Here is a 21567-nt window from a genome sequence, read left to right as displayed (position 1 = left end):
ATAGTTTTTCTGGAAATGCCGAAACAGTCTGTTTCGGCCAAGAACAGAGGCCGAAACTGCACATTTATTTCTGTTTTAAATTTTAAAAATGCTTAGTGAATTTTTAATGTGTTAGATTAATTTTAAAACATTAGATTTATTTTTAATGTGTTAGATTTATTTTAAAAATGTTAGATTTATTTTTAAATTGGTTAGATATGTTAGTTTTATTTCTCACGTGTTAGATTTAATTCAAAATAGGTTAGATTTATTTTAAAAATGTTAGATTTATTTTTAATGTGTTAGATTTATTTTTCAATAGGTTAGATTATTTTAAGAATGTTATATTTATGTTTAATATATTATGTTTAATTTTATTTAATATATGTTTAATATATTATGTTATATTTATGTTTAATACATTATGTTTAAATTTATTTGTTATTGGTTAGATATGTTATAATGATTTTAATTTATTAGTTGATTAGCTCTTTAAAAAAAATTGGTTCTGTCTTAAAAAAAAGAAGACTCGAATCAGATTCGGATCCGACCCCCACCTGACCGGGACCGATCCGTGCTAAATTTGAAACAAGGATTTAGCAGGAGTTTGATCTAACTCTCCAAAATGAAACCCGGCCGAACCCGTAGACCCGCGGGACCCATGACCTAGACGGGTTCGGACTGTGTGGACCCGACTCGAACCGAATTCAAAACACTAACCAGAACTAACTACTCCCTGTGAGACCTTTAGCACGGAAGCTGTGGAGAAAGCTGGGGTACATTTTCAGAACATACACTGACAAGTGAACTTTCAAGTACATTACAAAAAAAAGAGCAAAGATATTGATAAGAGCTGTTTTGGCTTTACGCAGTGCATCAATCAAATACTTTTTCATATGCTGTATAAGGCTAAAATAGCTGTCACTATCTTTTTACCGAAAAAAAGGGCAGCTTATACTGCCCATTTCATTAATTGAAAACAGCTTACAAACAATCTAATCTTATTAAACTAGAAGCATTATCCTTGCAGAAACTCCTCTAGAGGCACAGAAGTAGAGCCCGTTTCAAATAAGAGAGCACCTAGCTATCTCCCATAACAATATCCCAATTCATCTTTCAGTCATTAAACCAATATTTCTAACGATCTGTGAGGAATTTTGCAAATTTAAAACTATGAATGTTTTCTACATAATTTTCTCTTTCAAATGAGATCTATGATAACATACTTTTGAGTTGTTTGTTGCACAAGTGTTTATATCTTGTCATGCAAGTATTCATACATTATTGAGAAAGTATTCATCCGCATTGTGCAAGTGTAAATAAAAAATATGAAAACATCACTAATCTATCTTTTACACGTTTTTAGAGGTGAGTTTTTTTTTCTTCGTTCAATTTAACCAGTATTTTTGATGATCTGTGAGGATTTTTGCAAATCTAAAATCACGAACGTTTATCACATAATTTTTTTTATTTCAAATGAGATCCATAAATTATATCTAAAACCACAAAAACATATTTTGATAAGATTGAGAACTTTCAATTTAAGTATTTGTTTGTGCGATATCAATCACAACTTATGGTAAATTTATTAAAAATTTATTTGCCATATCTTGCAAAATCTGATTTTTTTTCTCAATTAATTTATATAAAATTTCTGAAATATGTAAATAATTGAAGATAGAAAATAGAGAAAAAGATGTAACAAATATAAATTTAATTAAAACAAAATAAAATAAGAAGATAAAAAGAGATATAGTGTATTTCTATACTTCTAAAAAAAAACGCATGTAAATATTTCTTGTACGGCTAACACCGACTAAATCTTTTATTTCACAAAAGATGAAAACTTGTATCTTTGGTTTATATAGTTCAATTAAGTGGAGTAGAACTAGGTTGTTTTCAAGTTGATCAAGTTTTTTGTGAATTTAATTTTAAAATTTATTGGATTGATTTCATTCGAATCATGAACTTATCTACTTACGAATAATATATCTACATATAAAATTGAATTAATTTTGTATATAGATACATTAAAATTAATTTATAAATCTTTTAATTTTAAGTGCTTGATTTTATACAAAATTAATTCAAAATTTTTAAGTTTTTGCACGTAGATAAATCACATTTATGATAGATTTTAACAGTTCAAATATGTTATTTAAAATTAATTATTTAAAAAAAAAAATTAAGTTAATTTTTTTTTTTTTGTGAACTTAAAAACAGCCTCCTTGAGTAGTTCCACTCCAATTAAGTGAAAGAAAAAAAATAATAACTGGCCGAACGGTAACTCGAATATACAGGCCAGCCCAAAATAATTTCTTCTCGAGACCATTTTCCTTCCCCTTCTCCTTTTGTTTGTTTTCACTTTTCACTCACGGAGCAATGGAATTGAATTGGAGCATACAAGATGCTATCCCAAACCTCTAATCTGAAGAACCAGTCGCAAACAATCTAGAAGCAAAAATCGCTCGATATGGTATCGTACAAGGCACTAATTTTAATTTTAATTTTAATTTTTAATGCAAGTAGCGTCTTGAATAAATTTCTTAATTTGTTTGAACAGGTGATGTGAAATATGTTTCCAATTAATATATACTCCGGTGGTACGGTTGAAAATGGATCGATGGGATCAACTTACAACAAACCACCATCAGTCACATACCCTGCTCAAGATAACATTACCTTTGATGAATTGAAACAACTCATATTTAGGCAAATTGGTATAGATGGAGAGAAAAACAATCTGAGCATCAATGCTCGGTGGAATGCTGGGACAGCGGGATCATACTGGTTTGTACTGATGCCAATAACTGAAGAGAGCATATGGCGTATGCTAGTAGACAACACCATCTCAGGATACACCAAATGGAACATGGTTGAGTTATTTGTGGATTCCATTTCAAAAGGGGCCAGCTCTGAGACCACCCCGACTAAAGCCGTGGTGGCCCCACCCAACCTGGTCACCCAGCCAGGGCCGTCTCAGTGCTCAAACCAGTGTACCCCAGTCACCCCGGTCAGAAGCAAACGATTAAAGAGAAAACCCCATAAAGAAGTTAATAAAACCAAAAGATTTGATTTTGTTGGAGCTCGTGCAGAGATTGATTCTCACAAAGAAGATTCTGGGGAGGAAGAGGACGAGGAATGGCAGGGGTATGGTGAAGAATCTGATGGGGATGAGGAGAATTTGCCGCTTGATTTTGAACTGCCGAAGTATTCTGCAAGGCGGTCGCAGGACCCACCAGCTCGTTTTTTCAAGGATGTTCCAGACATGCAATCAGCGACGGCTGATTATCACTTCTCGGATGGTAAAGGCCGGCTACCTGAGCCGGTCGACTCCGCTCTGTACATTGGCAGGTTGTTTAGTAGCTTAGACCATTTGAAGTGGGTGGTGTTGGATTACCACATCAGAGAGAATCGCATGGTCGTGACAGATCGAGCGAGTTCCAAGATTTATGTCCTGAAATGCGAGCAATGGCCTAACTGTAGATGGAGGCTCTCTGCAGTGCCAACTGGCAATGGAGTGTCTTTTAAAATAAGATTTATTAGAGGTCCTCACAGTTGCTCCAATAAAGAGGAGAGGAAGGACCATAGGAACCTGAGCAGTACCTTCATAGCACAGATGATACGTAACGTGGTACGGGAGAACCTTGATACCAGCCCAAAAGATATTCAAGAGATCGTGAAAAAGCGGTACCCATTCACTTTGTCTTACAACAAGGCATGGCTAGCGAAGCAGAAAACCATAGCTCACCTTTTTGGGGAGTGGAGAGAATCATATACATTGCTTGCTCCTTTGTTCAATGCCATTCAGGCTTCCAACCCAGGAACAAAGGTTAATTGGTGGTCTGATAGCACTGACGATCTGAAGGTCAGGTTGTTAAGAGGTGTCTCTTGGGCATATTCTCCAGCTATCGAGGGATTCACCCACTGTCGACCTGTCATTGGTGTTGATAGTGCTATCTTGTCTGGTAAATATGGTGGTAAATTGCTCCTTGTAGTAGCTTATGATGCAGAAGGGCAGTTAATTCCTCTGGCCTTTGCCATAGTAGAGACGGAAAATGATGAATCCTGGGGTTGGTTCATGAGCTGGTTGCGGAGGGAAGTGGTGGGACCACGTCCTCTGTGCGTCATTTCTGATCGTCAAGACTACATTTTGAGGCTCTTTGACCAACCAGATAGCGGTTGGTTTACCGGCACGGGGGAAGCCTTCCATCGGTACTGCTCCCGATACCTTTGTCAGAGTTTTCAAGCAGTGTTCAGAAAAGAAGAATTGGTCGATTTGGTCAAGTGGGCTCTCAAACAAAATCAGCCAAGCAAATTCCAGCTGGGAATGACGCATATTCTTCAGGCTAATCGGGAAGCATACAATTGGTTAGTGAAAGTCGGTACGAAGCCTCACGAGGAGAGTGCTTACCATGTTTGGGCACAGTGTGAAGATGGTGGCCGTCGATACGGGATAATGACAACCAACGGGCCTGAGTGCCTCAACAACATTTTCAAAGGCATATGTGAGTTACCAATTACCGCTATGGTGGAGTTGACGTTTCACAAATCTGCCAAGTATTTTGCCGATAGAAAAGAAGCCATCAGCACAATCCAAGCTGACAAACAGTTCTGGTCCAATAAAGTAATGGTTATACTCGAGTCGAGGAAAGTCAAAGCCAGTAAGCATGAAATCACAGGCTGCCATTTCGGAACAGGCATACATGAGGTCCATACTAAAACCGAGATAGTTGATTCGCGGCAGAAGGGAGGGGTGAAGCACATAGTCAGGCTTGATCAGAAGAGCTGCGATTGTCAGAAACCTCAGCTTACCGGTATTCCCTGTTCCCACATGCTCTCCATATGTGCTTTCGGATCCTTCAACAGTGACCAATTTGTAGATGAGGCTTACAGTGTTCGCCAGCTTTTGGAAACGTGGGCCCCGCAGTTGACTCCTTTTGGGAGTTCAGAAGATTGGCCAGAGTACACAGGTATTATTTATGAGCCTAATGGTAGTAACAAGAAACGTGGGAGGCGGAAGCGAGGAAAAGGCTCGTTGGGGCCAGTTAATCGTTGCAGCTTGTGTGGACAGATTGGCCATAACAAAAAAAGGTGCAACAGGAAAAATGAAATTGAAAGCACTTCAACCTCACAAACAGGTACTGTTTTTTTTTTTTTTTTTTTCTTGGTGTGTTCTTACCTAAAGGAGAGCGAAGGACAAATACTTAGAAAGAAAAAGAAATATGTGACATAAATAGGATTGATTGCTGTATCAGTACTGTTATAGTTCTAGCTGAGGTTCTAATTTTTCTTTTAACCCTGCTTAAGTGTTATATTGCCTTTTGCTTCTTTGCAGATTTAATTGATGAAGGCCGGGCTGATATTGGGCTAATTCTTGACTGTTAATTCTTTTTGTCTGCTTTTATAGGAGTTAGCTAATTAACATCAGGTAAAATAAAAATGTGCTTTACATCATCCTTGGAATTATGACCTAGAATTGCCACACCTGGATTTTGGTATCTGTCTAGTCAACTGTTGGGTCTCATTCTTTTGTACTTGCTTTCCATTTCTATAGAATACTTTTTTTTGAGGAAAAATGAGAGTCCTGCACTCCTGCTCTCATTTGATTCATATTGCTATAGAATACTTTGGTATATTTATCTCATTTTTTTAATCATAATTAGGCTCTGTTAACATTAACTTTACAAAACATAGTTTTAGTAAGGAAAAGAACAAATGAGATATAACATCAGTCAACTGGTTAACTTACCGACTGGTACAGTCTACTCTTGGATTCCATTTGAAGTTGTATCCTCCTTGTTTCCACTTTTTATTTTTGATTTTTTGATAAGCTGCTTTCTATCCTTTTTCACAGGTTAAGCTTCCAAGGCCATGCATGTGAAGTTGGAGTTTGTGTTGTATGGTTTGTGTGAGGGTTAAGTCAAAGTGTCAAACTGTATGGTTTATGCTCCCCTTATTATATTAGAATATATCAGACTTAACATTTCAGGTTAACTTGTATTGGGCGCTTCTTATTCCTAACTAATGTAACATTAGGAGTTGAGAGAATCTGGTTTCATATCAGTTGCCTTATAGTGCAGTTCCTCCTTTTTGTAGCTTCATAAATGTTCTTTCTATTTTTACCCTGGCATCTCTGATTTGTTCTCTAAAGGGAATGAAATAGTTGTGATCGGAAAAGATCTGGTATCAAACTGGTCAATCTACCTGTACAGGCAGAATGGAAACCTGGAATGATATCGGAGTTTGAGATGCATCTTCGCTGTGGAATTTCTTGACCAAGATAAAGCTGTCTTATTTTTTCTATTTTTTTTAATTAAAGGGCTCCGGTACACCCGACATCTTTTAGATGATATTCTCAAAAGCTGAACCTGCTCGCTCCATAGAGAGATGGAACTTGTGCCACTGCACTATTTTTTTTAATTTTTTTAAGTTATTCCTTAATCTTTTTCTTTGTTATGAGCAGACCCAAAAGGATAACAAAAATGCGGATGGAATCGTTAATTCTGGTTTGTGCACGGGATTAATTAGTATATGAGCTTTTGTTCCTAGGGATTTTATTTTATTCGGTCCAACTTAAAAGTGTGTGTGTTTCCTTTTTTTTCCCCATTTGTGGTACTAAAATTCAGGAAGGATTTTTATTAATTTTTTGTAGTTATTCGTTCTGATTTGTGAAAAACTCTACCTCTAGTTGAGCAGCTGGTATAATTGCTACAAATCCAACATGAATGGCTTATTATTGACTAGTTCTGATTATGGAGTAGTAGGGGCTGAGCATGGCATGGAGCTAGTAGTGCTTTTTCTGATTATGAGTATTAGGCTGAGCATGACGTGGAGCTAGTAGTGTCTGTATAAATTATTTTTTTGTAGTTATTCATGGAAGCACGTGTAATTCAAATATCCGATGAGGCAATGATAAATTGAATTAACCGGGAATGCTTAGATCTCTAATTTTAGGATGCATATGCGCACTTGTTCTAGTGCAAATTACCGTTCGAAGAAACGATAAATAAAACTTGGCAAATTCTTAAAATACTAGAACACGAGTAGAGTATGAAATTCTTAAGAACGCCAACAATAAAACGAATTTTCAAAAAGGACAAAACAATGAATCGGAACCGCAGAAATAAGTACCAAAACTACTAAAACATTTTTTTTTCTTTTACCAGTATCTGCCAGCAAAAACATTGAAAAGGAGAAATTAACATCCTTCTTCCAAATTCCCATAGCCACCAAAGAACAGAGCAAGCAAAATTCTGCTTCTACCAGTAGCCTCCACAAGAACAGACCCCTTTTCTAAAATGATGAAATCTGCTACAGTCTCTCAAAATAATCTCATGCTCCACCACCTTTGAAATATAGGAAATTGCACTATGACAGTCTCCACAAACCCTCAAGTTCTTTGTAATCCTAATTGTACCACCTCTTGGTGTAGTCATCAACCCATATGCAAGTGCTACCTTTTCACTGTGCTCATTTAAAAGGCTACTTTTCTCCTCTTCATCCACATCATGCAATGCAAAGTCAACTTGCGGTACATAACCAAAACCTTTTATTCTATTCATCAGCTTTCCCAAAACTTCGTAAATCTCCTTAGACCTAGGGTGTGATTTATCTCCCACCAAAAATGTTGTAATTCCTGTTTTGCTCTCAATCCAGCTGCAGCCAGGTTGCTTTGTAAATCCTGATTTCTTCATTTTAATGCGGGTCTGGACTACATCCTTCCACCGACCTGCATTTGCATAAATATTTGATAGCAAAGTGTATGAAGTGTCGCTATCTGACCCTGATTCAACCAACTTCTTCAAAGCGAGCTCAGCTAGATTGACATTTTTGTGAACTCGGCATGCACTTAGCAAAGCCATCCATACCATAGAAGTGGGTTCCATGGGCATATTGCAAATTGTTTTCCATGCTTTGTCTAACTGACCGGCACGGCCCAAAAGGTCTACCACACATGAATAGTGTGCTGCACGTGGGACCACACCATAATTTTTTGACATGCTTTCAAAATACTTCAAACCCGCATCGACCAAACCGGCATGGCTACATGCATATAGCACCACTAGAAATGTAACGTCATCCGGCATAAGACCCTCCTTTTGCATGCCATCAAATAATTTTAGGACTTCTTCACCCCTGCCAAGCATTCCATATCCAGTCATGATAGAGGTCCATGTGACATAATTTTTCTGGGGCATACTGTCAAACATATTCTGTGCAGCTTCTACATCTCCACATCTCACGTACATGTCTAGGAGACAGTTGGCCGCATGAAGTGCCTCAGAGCCATAGCTACGGCGAGCAATGTGAGCATGTATTTGTTTGCCAAAATGAATAGATGACAGACGAGCACAAGCCATCAAGGCACATGATACAGTATGTACATTAGGGTTCACAAAGTGGGGTCCAGAAACCATTTTAGATAGAAGTTCTAGGGCCTGAATTGCATTTCCGAGTTGTGCATATCCGCCAATCATAACAGTCCATGTCACCACATTCCGATTCATACTTGGTATAGAGTTGAATAAACATCTGGCTCTACCAAAACTACCACATTTCGCATACATGTCAATAAGGGCGTTCTTGATCATGAGAACGTTGATGGACTTTCTAATACAATAAGCATGAGTCTCCATACCACGAGCCAATGCGCCTTCTGCGGCAATGGCTGAAAGGAGAGAAATCATTGTGATCTCATTTGGCACTAACCTAGACATCTGCATTTGGCGGAACACATTTATTGCATCATAACCATGCCCTCTTTGTGCATAACTAGAAACCATGGCACTCCATGAGACCACATTTAAGGGTATATTTGCCTTTCTCATCATATTAAAAGCCCCAAATGCCTCGTCAAACATTCCATTTTGGGAAAACCCCGTAACCATGGCATTAAACGAAACTATATCCCATTTCTCCATGGAGTTGAAAACCCTAGAAGCATCTCTCATGGTACGACATTTTGCATACACGTCAATTAAAGCATTTCCAACAAAAATGTTCCAGAATAGACCTGCACGAATGGCATAACTATGAATTTCCCGTGCTTGTCTTAAGGCCTTTGAAGAGGCACAAGCAGGTAGTACATTTACTAGGCTCATGACATTCGATCTAAACGTGCAATTCTTAAAATAAGGAACACTTTGCATTTCAGAGAAAAGGTTCAAGGCGGTGTGTGCATCACCATCTTTCACATATGCTGCAACTACTGAATTCCAAGTAACCACATCATCAATACCTCTCTGGATCATTTCATCAAACACCTTCCGTGCTTCCTCAACGGCACCACACCGAGCATACAAGACTATTAAACTATTACCCACAAAGACATTCGATTCAAACCCATTCGTGATTACCAAACCATGGACGGAACTGCCCCTGAGAAATGAAGGGAGCTCGCCGCATGCTTTCAGGGCAAGAGGGAGGGTAAAACTGTCCGGTTTTACACCAGCACGGAGCGCCTGGCGACAGACTGCCAGAGCACGGTCATGGCGGCCATATGCTATCTCGTTTTGGATCAAGGAATTCCAAAATCGGACTGGAACCGTGTTGAGACGCTCTAAAATGGAGAGAGACTCGGTTAGAGATTTGCATTGGTTCAGTAGTAGTTGAAAAAGAGATAGGGATGGTGTGTCCCTGAGGAATGATTGAGATGCAGAGCTAGAGGAGGATATCGTTAGCAGGGTTTTGATTCGACTATTGAGGGGCATTACCGCAATAAAATGTCATTACAGATTCGAAGGATGGTCTCGCCGGAATGAGAATTTATTTGAACTAGCTATTTGCCCGACACGTAATTTTTTTTGGACAAAATTGCCCTGCTGTTATTTCCAATTCTATTGGCTACTTGTTATGACGATACCAATAATTTGTGTCTTAATTTTTTTCAAGTTACAAAGCAGAGTGCAAAGATCAATCGTGTACAATAACTAGAATAAGTCACAGACCAGTCCACCATGAGCCCCATGGTCCAATCATATCTGGAATATTTCTTTAAGAATTAACCTACAAAACCCCCAATCACATTAGCAATTGCACCACCGAGTAATTACAGTTAGCAGTTAGAGGTAATGCCCTTTCATGCATCCTCATTAGTGTGCAATATTAAAGTTACTGTGAGATGTAGTTGCAAAAGAAGCAGCTAAGATCAGTAAACATGAGAAACGATCAGTGTTGTAAATAACGGTATGTGGTCGTCCGGTCATCAGACGGACAGAGTACCGCCAAACGATTAATCGGTATGCGGTCGATTAATCGAAATTATGTGGACAATTTAACGTTTTTTATTAAATTTATGTATATATATCATAATTTATTAAAAACAATTTATTTAACTAATTAAACTTATGAAATAAACTTAAAGTTTAACTTAGTTCTATTATTATAACATGGCACTATGGTTATTTTTTCTTAACGCATAAGCACTTTAAATTTTACATGTGTAAGTAACACGTTTATTTAAAGAAAATATAAATTCAAGAATTAAGCTTTTTCAAATACTAATAATATATTATGAGTAAGGCTACGATGCTATGGGTTGCATAGAGGGCTATGGTGCTACGGCTCAATATTTGAGTTTTCAAAATCCTAACGGTCGATCCGAACCGTTCAACTTGTTCTCCATATTAATATGTGTTTCGAGACCAAATTTTATATTTTTTGGAATTTTTTTACTATTTTTTTAGATAGGTAGAAAATCAAATATCTGAATGGTGCAGAATTTTTTAGATCAAGTGATTTTCTACCTATCTAAAAAAATAGTAAAAAATTTCCAAAAAATATAAAGTTTGATCTCCAAACACATATTAATATGGAGAACAAGATGAATGGTTTGGATCAACAGTTAGGATTTTGAAAACTCGAATATTGAGCTATAGCACCGTAGCCTTACTCATATATTATTTGAAAAAAATGAAACATTTTACCATAAAAATCACTAAATTTAGTTTATGATAATAACTTAGTTTTATAATGAACACATCGTACTAATTAAAAAAAAATATTACATCAATCAGTAATAAAAATATATAGTATATAAATAATAAAAGAATTAATCAATTTCAAAGTAAGTAAGAAGAAAAAAAATATTAGATTTATGTCCAAATACAAATAAAACTACGATACATGATTTATAAAACTTATTATCACACACAATCACAGAAAAAAATAATCAATGTGAAAATAAATTTCCACTAGAATAAACGGAAACAAACGGAAATAAACGGACGATTAAAAGGTAAAATGGCCGATTAATCAGAAAAAATGATCAATTAATCATTTTCATCCGCAAATAATTATCCGTTAAGTGTATTTGTAACGGTTTGACTGCCGTTAATAATTAAATGGCCATTTAATATGCCATTAAGACTCTTTTTTACAACACTGGAAACGAGAGAACGAGTGTGAGGCTACTGTCAGGGAAATAAATCTGCTGTGATTCCAAAGAATTGCAGGGATTCTAATCCTAACCGTTCATATGTTTTGATATTCGTGCACAAAAACTAACTTCTTTTGAGATTCGTTCATTTCAATAAATGAATGGTTGGGATTGGAATTGCAGAACCCTGTGATCATATTTTTTCTGAAAACCCGTAGGCAGGAACCCTGTGACTCCAAAGAATTGTAGGGTTATTTTCGTCAATTGCAATGTTTGGGAGTTCTCGGAGACTTTTAGACGCTGCTCAAAGGCTCAAAGGTCAAAGCACCCGCCTCTGGTCGCGTATCTTTGATGCATTGTTGAACTTCTAGCTCAATCTCAGCCGTCCAGTTCTGCCTCTGAGAATCGTCAGAGAGATCCAACGCCCGAGGGTTCAATAAGATTGGTTGCGGTAAGCCGTTTGTAGCATATAATTAGGTCTTGTTGGATTCCTCTTTTGATTCCGTGGCGTATAGAATGCAGTAAATATGTAGCAGAACATTATAGAGCATGTCATGACAAAAATTTTCTGAATGGATTTGTCAGAGATGAAGTTGGGTGAATTCATATCCTCTCTGCATTAACTCAAAAATTATTTTTTTTGAGTTAATGTATCTCAATCATCACATCTATTTTAAAATTCGTACGAATTTTAAATAATCTTATGTTATAGGCAAAAATTAAACATACTTTATTTAAAATTAGACGGTTGAGATTCATTAACTCAAAAGATTTCTTTTCGAGTAAATGCAAAGGATACGCATTCAGGTTGGGTATAGCTGTTGATCCATAGGATTCGACTGTCAAATCGCTGAAAGGTGGGACCAAGTTAGTTAGCATGGCGATTAATACTATAGATTTCTAAGAAAAATGAATTGTATTTCTTTCTTTGTTCTCATACAAGTCTATATAGACGTTACATTTTTCATTCAAGTCCCTAAACTATTCTATAATCATTTTTACCAAAAGGACCCTACAAAACCCAAAATACTAAAAACATACATAAATCTCAACAAATACCAAGTATGCTGAGGCTGAATAAAGGGACCTAGATGTCAGATAATGAAGATCAATTGATATTATGGACTGGAGCAGATTTTTTATTCATAGAAATTAAGGAAAAGGTAGAGAGAGAAACAAAAAGAGTACAGAGTTTGTAATATTGATAGAAAGATCGGTACAGATTCTACCGATTATAACAATCAAAACAGTTAGAATAGGTAGAATTTGCACTGTTCCTAATCTATTTCCCCAACTGTTCACAACAACAGGAATTCGTTACAGTTTTGTATGAAATGGAGTTAGGATAGGTAAGATTTGTACCTATCTAAACATTTGTTATATTAAAATATTTCTATAGTTTGTATGAGTAAACATGCTACCGATAAGAACATTTAATAATTTTTTTTTTTTGCGATAAAAAAATATTTCTGGAGTTAGGAATGGTGCAAATTCTACCTATTCTAACTGTTTTGATTGTTATAATCGGTAGAATTTGTATCGATTTTTCTATCAATATTACAACTTTATACTCTTTTTGTTTCTCTCTACCTTTTTCTTAATTTCTATGAATAAAAAAAATTCCTTAGAAAAGACAGTTTAATTGGTGAAGTGGCGAAGCTCTGAACTAGGGGTGACAAAAAAGCTGTAGTTTTGATTGTGACTCGCATTTGACTCGTTATTAGACCGAACTGTTAATGACTTAGCTCGTCACTAGTTCGGTTTAGAATTAATGAGTTCAAGCTAAGGTTTAGCTTGCTCACTAGTTCGTGATCTAGCTCGACTAGGCATCAAATACGAACCAACTCGTAACGAGTTCAAGCTGAATCCAACTAGTAACAAGCCACCTCATTGCCACCCCTACTCCGAACTGCTTATTTGGCAGCTGACGTGGAGAGTGTACACTAATTAGAGATAATTAGTAGATGATTTTAATTCATTCTTTTTGTAAACTCCTCCGTTACAAATAGGAGGATATGTGTAAGATAACAGAGTAGACAATCAATCAAATTACGAGAATGTTCTCTTACTTTTCTCTGTGTATCATAACTTTGCCATTATCGATTATTCCCAAATCCTTCCACATCTGTTCTAATTGTTCATACTTATCAATCTTTAATCAAGGTTGTGACATGATTTCTCGAGAAAATACGTCGGATATATAGTGAATACCATTGAACTCATGTAACTTGTTTGAGTGCCTAATCAAATGATATTTACAATGATAATTAAATTCTTTATTTCATACAACTTAATTCTACAGTTACTTGACCCATTCTTAGAGCATGGATATCGCTGTCGAAGTTAGCTTTTCAAGCCTAAAATAACAATATTAAAAAAGAAACAATGCAGAATTATTCTAAGGCTTGAACTTGAGACTTAACCCAAACACATAAGGATTTGGCATTTTGACAACCGTAGAAAAGCCAGGTGGGTTATCATTATCAAGCACTACATAGATAAATAACATACCACAAAATCAACATCAACTTATCCGTACATGTGCCAAAGGAGCAACACTATCAACCCAAACGAAGAAATCACATCACAAGTATACACAAATTTCCAATCCAAATCCACAATCAATAACAAACACAAGTCTTGTACAACACCAGTCACACGAGCAACATTGACAGGACAGTGATACCAGCAAACATTAATATCAGCCTAAGTTTCAATACCAGCCAGTAGTGCAGTATAAAGACACCAAACCATATTTGTACAGAAACCTTGGGGGGTAATTAATTAAGCAGACACACTATTTGGAATCCCTTTTCCTGTGACCCCTTTCTCTTTCCCTGCTGTATTGGAAGTGTCCGGATACATCAACATGTATGGGACTTTTGCGGGCCCCATCCGGTTCTTCAACTTGGCATCCTTGTTCCTCTCTTTTATATTCTTCTCTACTTTCCTTAGATCATTTGTGAATTCTTCGAACACCCTCAACACCTCATTATCATCTGTCCAACCTGATGATGCACGCTGGCCTAGGTATATCTCGTCAGACATGTGATATGAGAGTACCTATAATGTGCCAGAGTTTATCGTCAGCATTGAGTATTCATATACAACTCAAAGAATTGTAAGTTGAGCTGATTGATGATTATTGGGCGTTGCAAGAATTTGAACAATGATATAATAGATTGCAAAGATTTTGTATATTGAATTGGTAACATGAAAAAATTGAAGAGCAAAAAAAATGTAAGAAGCAACTGTGGCACTGGCCAAACTTGTTGTTGCACAACAAATACATACTTTGCATTTTGTTTAAGCTTGTGCGTTATTTTGTTTAATGTTTGTGCATATTAAGTGTCTACTTAAGGTTTGGTGAATTTTAATGACCATTCACCCAATTGGCCCATATATTACTAATCCAATTCCCATTTAATCTACACGCTACCATTTTTGGTTTGCAATTCAAGAAAGCATACTTATTGGTTAATTATGTTTCATTATACCTCTATTAATGCTAGTCCCAGAGTTGTTGTAAACCGATCGGGTACCATTTGGAAAAAGAACTTCTCAGGGTCATTCTGAATCGCTGCAAACTCTTGGGTATTCTCAACTGGGATAAACTCCCTGCACCGTGTTGGGCGGTTCGGTGCGAAACCTGCATATGCAAACTGCCCAAAATTCACTGACGCATGCAATGCTGATGCAATCCATATCAGTGTAGTTAGTGTTTGAGTTAAATTCTCAACCGAATTGAGTTCAAGCCAGCAGTGTGGGTCGTCACGCCGGTCACCATGACCGACATGGCGTATTTCAGTGTACCACGACTGGAGTTCGACATCTGAGTTCACTGCCAGGTTGTCAGGGTAAAATCGGATGCAATACTTATGGACCCATTTCTTAATGCAGACCCATATGTCAAGACCGTCAGTCGCATATGGATAGTCTTCTAGAAGGAGGCTTACACCAGAGGTTTGGGTTGAGTCTCTGACAGCTATGCCCCTGAGATTAGATGAGCAATCACTAAATGTGGATTTGTAGTTTTGTACAAGAAAATGTACCTTGTATGAATTTGATATTTTCTTTGAATTTTTCTTTTGCTGCATAATTCCATACGAGAAAAGAAAAAATGTACCTTGTACTATAGTATTAGTTTTCCTTATTTACTCAAAAGATAGTAAAAGCCATCCCACATTGTGAGTAATTAGTACTATTAGTACTAAAGTACTTTTCACCTACCTCTGAATTACTCAACTTCTCATAATTGCTGTACAAGGCATACTATACATTTCATCATTTTTCCACAAGAACCTTTCAATTTTATAATTATTCCATTTTTTAAAACTTTTATGTCCTACGATAAGATTTAAAACTACCAGCATTGAATGAGCAAAGGAAACTGACCTCTTTATCAGATCTTCAGGAAGTGCTTGTTCAGTAAATCGCCAATTTGCATAGATCTTGGAAGATAGTTCCATAGAATACTTGCCAGGAAACATAGTTCTCTCTAGAATTCCCCCAGAAGATAGAAGGATACTTCTAGCTAAGGCATTTATGTGCATAGTGTCCTTAAAATGTGGATCGAGTAACTTGTATATCGGGTGCATTGCACTAAGTTGCCTCTTTGTAGCTATCACAAATGGCTCAACTGTTGCATGAGTATATAACCTAGAGAAATTAAAAAGTCCAATCAATACAAGAAATTCCAATAATTGGTATCTCTATGAATAGGCACATCAAGTTAATATTTTCTTTGTCCTGAAATGAGCTATCACATGGGGGTTAGACTTTAGGATATCAATAATAATGGAGCACCATATGCCATGGAGTTCAATATTTCAAGTGATCCATTCTGTATATACTGTCCCCTTAAAATAATTGCATAACTCATTTTTGGAAAAGGAATATATTACTGTCAGCCAAATGCACATTGTAAATTCTAATGGTGAAACATTAAATCTCACCAGTGAATTATAGTTTTTGGTTTTGTTGCTTAGTAGATATTGACAAACTCAATGTATTAATAATTCAAGATATTGCACAGTGACAACCCACTTACCAGTGACTGATGAGCTGATGATACCCAGAATCATTAACGGCAACAAAAGTTTTTGCCAATTCCCACAGTGCCCTTACTGGAATCTCTGGTACGAAAACTCTACTCTGTTCTTCTTCTCCCGGCAAGGTAAGTTCTATGACAAGTGGCTTCAGACTTCCATCATCTTTCAAAAATAGGAGGGTCCTTGATGCATAAACACACACTCCATGTTGTGCGTTGATACGACTAAGGTACGGCATTAGGTAGTCATGGTGGTCCAGAATGAATATTCTCTTCTCATGCATTGCCTAAGTGAATATTTAATTAACATAATATAGTAAAGAAGTATGATAAAAACAAAAGCGAAGTGGTCCATTAAATCCGCCCTGGTATACTACCTTTTTCTAGGTTTAAACAATGATATATACCCTACGGATTCTCCAACAAGATCGGAAATTCCCCTCAATGTAATTCAAACCAAACAACAACATCATTGCATCCCATAATTGATGTGGTTGTTTGCAAATATATTTGGTTCAGCCGCATAAAACTTACGCTCATCTCAATGATATGCAAAGGAGTAGCTTTACCTCTACTCTCAATAGAATGATTCTCAGAAAGACAAAATAAAAATAAAAATGTTTGATCTTAGTCATTACTAAATATTCATTTCTATTCTATATATTTTGCACAGAGCTACTCATTGAAGAAAATGTAGGAAAAAAAATATGGAGTGATTAAAATACTTACTCTTTGAATGGTCAAACCATCAAGCTTCCCTTCTATATGGGAAGAAGTGATAGAGCTTTCTCTCCTTCCTGTGCCAACTGGGGGAAACACCTAAATTCCATTTATTGCAGGATAATATATATTATGTTTATCTTACTTCATAAGCTAATTTAATAATTACCAAGTTACAGCACATCAACTAAATCACCACTAATATATAAAAACACACACTTAAAGTTTTTTAGTTGAAGTGTTTTTATGCTCAGGTTGATCACACTGATGGTTCTTACCTCTAAGCATTTGATCACATTTGGATTCAGTCCTGCTAGCATTTCTCGGGCAAATTCTTCATCAGTTCTCCATGCATTTTCATCAGCTGCATTACATTTTGTGCAGAATCACTCATATGAAATTGTCTTACAAGCAAATTAGAATATGTAAAGTCAAAACACCTAAACAACTTTGAACTTAGCTCAAATGAACGGTCCACTGCAGTTCCACCAGCTCATGTTGAATTCTCATTTGTTCAATTGAAATGAATGGTGCATGACAGAATAGTTGGATCATCCTGTTTTGCCAGGTCAGCAGCATACATGAATCAAGCTACATACCTGCAATTACTTGTGGCAGTGGGAACTTCACTGGATAATGCTTGATCTCTTTGGTAACATCATTGTACACCTCATCAGGAACAAGTGTCTTTAACTTTTCCATTGCCATCATCTCAAATGCTGGTGAGCGGCGGGGCTCAGCATATAGGTCCCTTTTCAGCTGCTCAAATGACCTGGTAAATGTACAATACTTTTAGTAGGTGAATTATACAACATTACATTTAAAAAGAAAAAATAATAAAAAGCTTTTTCAAAAAGGTATACTTCCCTTGAAGAGTTCTTTTGAAAAATAAAACAATAAATAAATAAACCAAGTCATGGAGAATATTCCAAGTGCTGCTACAGATTGATTACTACCATATTGCAGAAAAATTAATCTTGATGAGCCTTTCTTTTAAAATAGAGTATGATTGTGCATGCATGCATGTAGTGTACCTAAAGTTGTTGATATCTCCTTCGAAGAGGGATTTTACTTCAGGTATTACAAAGTGGATCACAGCTTGTATGGCACTGGCAATGAACTCTGAAAACTTTACTGGGCTGAACCTATCATCTGGCGGCACATAGTAGTCTAAATTAAGGAAACTGCCTCTTGTCTCAGTCACATCATCTTTAGAAACATAGACCAAAAGAAGATTAAACTCAAATTAGGACCTTTACAATTCCAAAAGAAATGGCTTGTGATCTGACAAGCCTGAAGATGTATATTAAAATGTTGACTAGTGATCTTTAGAAACATCATCATTGTTTTGAAGTTTCATGAGTAGTTGGTTAGAAAAGAAAGTATATGAAGCTTACTAATGAGTACAAAATACAAAAATTCAAAACTTTTGCTCTCACCAATGTCCAGTTAATAAGTAGATCATCTATCATGTCAAAGATCTACAATAAAATTACCTTGAGCACTAAGAGGTCGTCCAGTTCGGCATCGGCGTGGGTAGGGGTACAACTGGGTGCCACCTAACACGGGTCTGGCACGTTCCTCTCCCTTATCAGGTGAACCCAAATCGTTGTAGAAGTCATAATCGTAAATGCGCTCCCATGATTTTCTTTCTCCTTTTCCATTCCCTCTTATGCTTACAAGCTCCTCTTGCCGGAGATCTTGCAAAGGCAATGGCGTCTTACTAGGTAGATAACTCTACAAAAGAAAATGAATGCATGTACATTTAAAAAAAATAAAGTGATCAAAACTTAGCATGTTTTGTTAATGCTTATTTCCATAGAAGTTATGCAATAAACTTATGCATGTTTAAATCATGATAGTTCACCAGATGCTCTATATACTCTAGTTTCTCATAAGTTTTTATTTTGTAGGAGAAAACACAAGGTCTGTTATTCTGCACATTGAAATATGGAAAACAAACTCAAAAAGGGATGCCTACTTTGTTGAAATCTCTACCACCATATTTTCGATAAATGTGTTGTGTTCACTTAAAAAGGTACACTATCGAGCATGTAGCTCCTATGACCAACAAAACTGCTAGTCAGACATTTCATCAAACACCTTGTGTGCATTAATAAATAAGACTGTGATAACCGGACAAAGCAAAGTACACAACGTAAGTTCTTGTTTAACGAGGAACCCCAGATGGAGGAACCTCGAGAGCTCACAATCTGTCAAATCTAATGCATAGAGGTTAAACTCTCTCTCTACCAACTCAACGAGTCTGTAGCTCATGCCATCTCTATCCGTTATAAAACATCACCCTGGTTCTCTCTCTCTCTCTCTCTCTCTCTGGAGAGCGGAGAGACGAGAGAGCCCAATGCGGTCTCATTTATTTTTTTTCTTTTTCTTTTTCAATGGTGACGCTTTGACAGTCTCATACTATCGTCTCCCTTCCCTTCAGCTAATCTAATAAGGCCCCGATTGCTAGAGTTATGGGCCGGGCTTTGGAAGCAATTAATGGAGTTGGGATAAAGGGCCCAAGAAAAGCATTAAAGGATGCTCTTAAAAAGGCTGAATTTTTTTTTTTTTTTTGATAATACTGGACAGAGGGCAGACTGCAGAGGCTGTCGAGTTACAGTTACAACTAATGGTAAAAGAAAAATAAACCACCTCAATTCTGAAACCCCTTCCTGTTTAACAGAATTTAACCAAAGGTCTCTCTCACTGACAATCTTACATCCCAGAATGGTGGACATTTATTGACAATTTTATTTTTTTAACAATATATTCTCAAATTATGTTAAGAAATTTAACAAATATATAGAAAAGAAAATTATAAGAATACTATTATTCTTATAGGTGAACGGTACAACTTATGTCATTAAATATGATCAGTTGTAAATTTTGATGTCATTTGATAAACAATACAGTTTACATAAAAATACATCATGTTTTATGTTATGATATTTACACATAAACTATAAAGTATTGATTACATTTTACTGGTCAGGTTTTAAAATACAAGTTAGATTTTATGGTTGTGAAATTTATCAAACTAATTCTATGCTAATGGATCCCCACTCTACTTATTAGAAATACTAAGAAAACATTTCCTAAAAAGATCTAATGAGCTTCTGGAACAGGAACAATCTCGAAAAGTCTAAACACTTGATTTTAAGATTCAAATTATCCATGGCAAGTGAGCCCCAACAAAGGTAAGAAGTGCACTTACAGTGTTAAAGAAGAAGAGACGGTCGGCATTTGTCTTTTTGACAGGGTAAACCCATGAATTGCAGTCGAAGTGGATTTTTCGGTCCTCAGAAACATCAAGAGAAACAAATTTGAGGATGAATTCATTTTTGTTGCCATTCCTCACAACAATTGCACCCGGGACTCCAAACTCCAAGTCGAGATGGAATGTAATGTGATATGTGAATGTGTCCGTCTTGCCATGTTTGGTTTTCTTTTTGTTCTTTAGGCTTGCAGTCTTACTCAGTCTCGCCTTCTTTGTTTCTGTTTTAGATGACATAAATAGGATAGAATCTATTGACAATTTATTAAACAATTTAAGAATTTTAACAGTTGTCACATAAATATTTAGTTTGAAATTTCACAGTGTGTTTGTGCGTGTACATGCGATACTATTAACATTTCTTATAAAAAGTCGAATAGTAGAGCACTGATATCCATGATTTTATTTATTTATTTGTCTTATAACAAGTGTGATTGTTGAATAATTTAATCCATTGTTTATTGGTGCAATATGTATCTAAACTCTGATGCTGGACGTCTTTGGAAGATACTCATTTATTTCTTAATACAAAAGAGAGACTCATAAAATCATTCTTTAAAATAGCTTCAAATTAAAGAGAGCTGCAGAATTTGTACAGAAAGCTTACTTGTGTCGAGCTGTGTACTGCTGTACAATTGAATGGTGGTCCTCCGCCCAGGGCCTGACCGCACACGCGGCCGTGCAATCACGACCGTCCCTTTGACTACATGGTATGCTGCTTTACCGTCAGGAGAAGAGTTACTGAACGGATTACATATCGTCATTTCTCTAGGCAAGGCCTGAAAAATTGAACCAGCAAAATCCAATTAAAGAAGAACTATGCTGATTTCTTTTCAAAGGATCGATGACATGTAGGAGTTTTGTGTCATATAAATATTGGGGGCGGGGGGGGGGGGGGGGGGGGGGGGGGGCGGGCGGATGGGATTTGGTGGGTTTGTTAATTAGTTAATTGATTGAACAAAATACTTTGGGTTAGTATGCAAGATGGGTATAATCTTTTTAACCTTTTCTCTTTATTGGATTAGTTGGAAAGAAGAAAAAAAAAAGAATGGAATGTTCTGTCCTTTGTGCTTACACTTGCATCCGATGCAATTGCTTTTGGGTTCAAGCGGATAGCTCTTCATTTTTTTTTCTCTCCAAAACTCTAGGTTCAGATCCTCG

The 21567-nt window shown here is 36.4% G+C and overlaps 3 protein-coding genes across 4 annotated transcripts; 1 reads left to right on the top strand and 2 right to left on the bottom strand.

Annotated features, from left to right (window-relative positions):
• The first annotated feature begins 2320 nt into the window (after positions 1–2320).
• On the top strand, positions 2321–6633 carry LOC144564655 (uncharacterized). Its single transcript, XM_078314261.1, has 4 exons — positions 2321–2455; positions 2543–5120; positions 5318–5410; positions 5837–6633. The coding sequence occupies exons 2-3, from the start codon at positions 2555–2557 to the stop codon at positions 5365–5367; spliced, it is 2616 nt and encodes an 871-aa protein (XP_078170387.1). The 5' UTR covers positions 2321–2455; positions 2543–2554; the 3' UTR covers positions 5368–5410; positions 5837–6633.
• Positions 6634–6960: 327 nt separating this feature from the next.
• On the bottom strand, positions 6961–9707 carry LOC144564791 (Tetratricopeptide repeat (TPR)-like superfamily protein). The gene has a single exon (XM_078314391.1). The coding sequence runs from the start codon at positions 9690–9692 to the stop codon at positions 7242–7244; it is 2451 nt and encodes an 816-aa protein (XP_078170517.1). The 5' UTR covers positions 9693–9707; the 3' UTR covers positions 6961–7241.
• Positions 9708–13931: 4224 nt separating this feature from the next.
• LOC144564539 (linoleate 9S-lipoxygenase 5-like) lies at positions 13932–21277 on the bottom strand. 2 transcript variants are annotated; one of them, XM_078314135.1, is made up of 11 exons: positions 21014–21277; positions 20347–20627; positions 18626–18866; positions 18164–18338; positions 17729–17901; positions 17408–17493; positions 17139–17228; positions 16410–16696; positions 15755–16018; positions 14857–15352; positions 13932–14422 (listed from the first exon to the last, which is right to left on the bottom strand). In XM_078314135.1, the coding sequence occupies exons 1-11, from the start codon at positions 21168–21170 to the stop codon at positions 14144–14146; spliced, it is 2529 nt and encodes an 842-aa protein (XP_078170261.1). In that variant the 5' UTR covers positions 21171–21277; the 3' UTR covers positions 13932–14143. The 2 variants fall into 2 exon arrangements, with proteins under 2 accessions (XP_078170261.1, XP_078170260.1); XM_078314134.1 differs by having other exon boundaries at positions 20347–20657; positions 21014–21260.
• Positions 21278–21567: the final 290 nt, after the last annotated feature.

This window comes from Carex rostrata, chromosome 13 (assembly GCF_964058835.1).
Source record: "Carex rostrata chromosome 13, lpCarRost1.2, whole genome shotgun sequence".
NCBI classification, from domain to species: Eukaryota; Viridiplantae; Streptophyta; class Magnoliopsida; order Poales; family Cyperaceae; genus Carex; species Carex rostrata.
The sequence above is the reverse complement of the archived record's forward strand: the minus strand, read 5'-3'. Positions and strand labels throughout refer to the sequence as shown.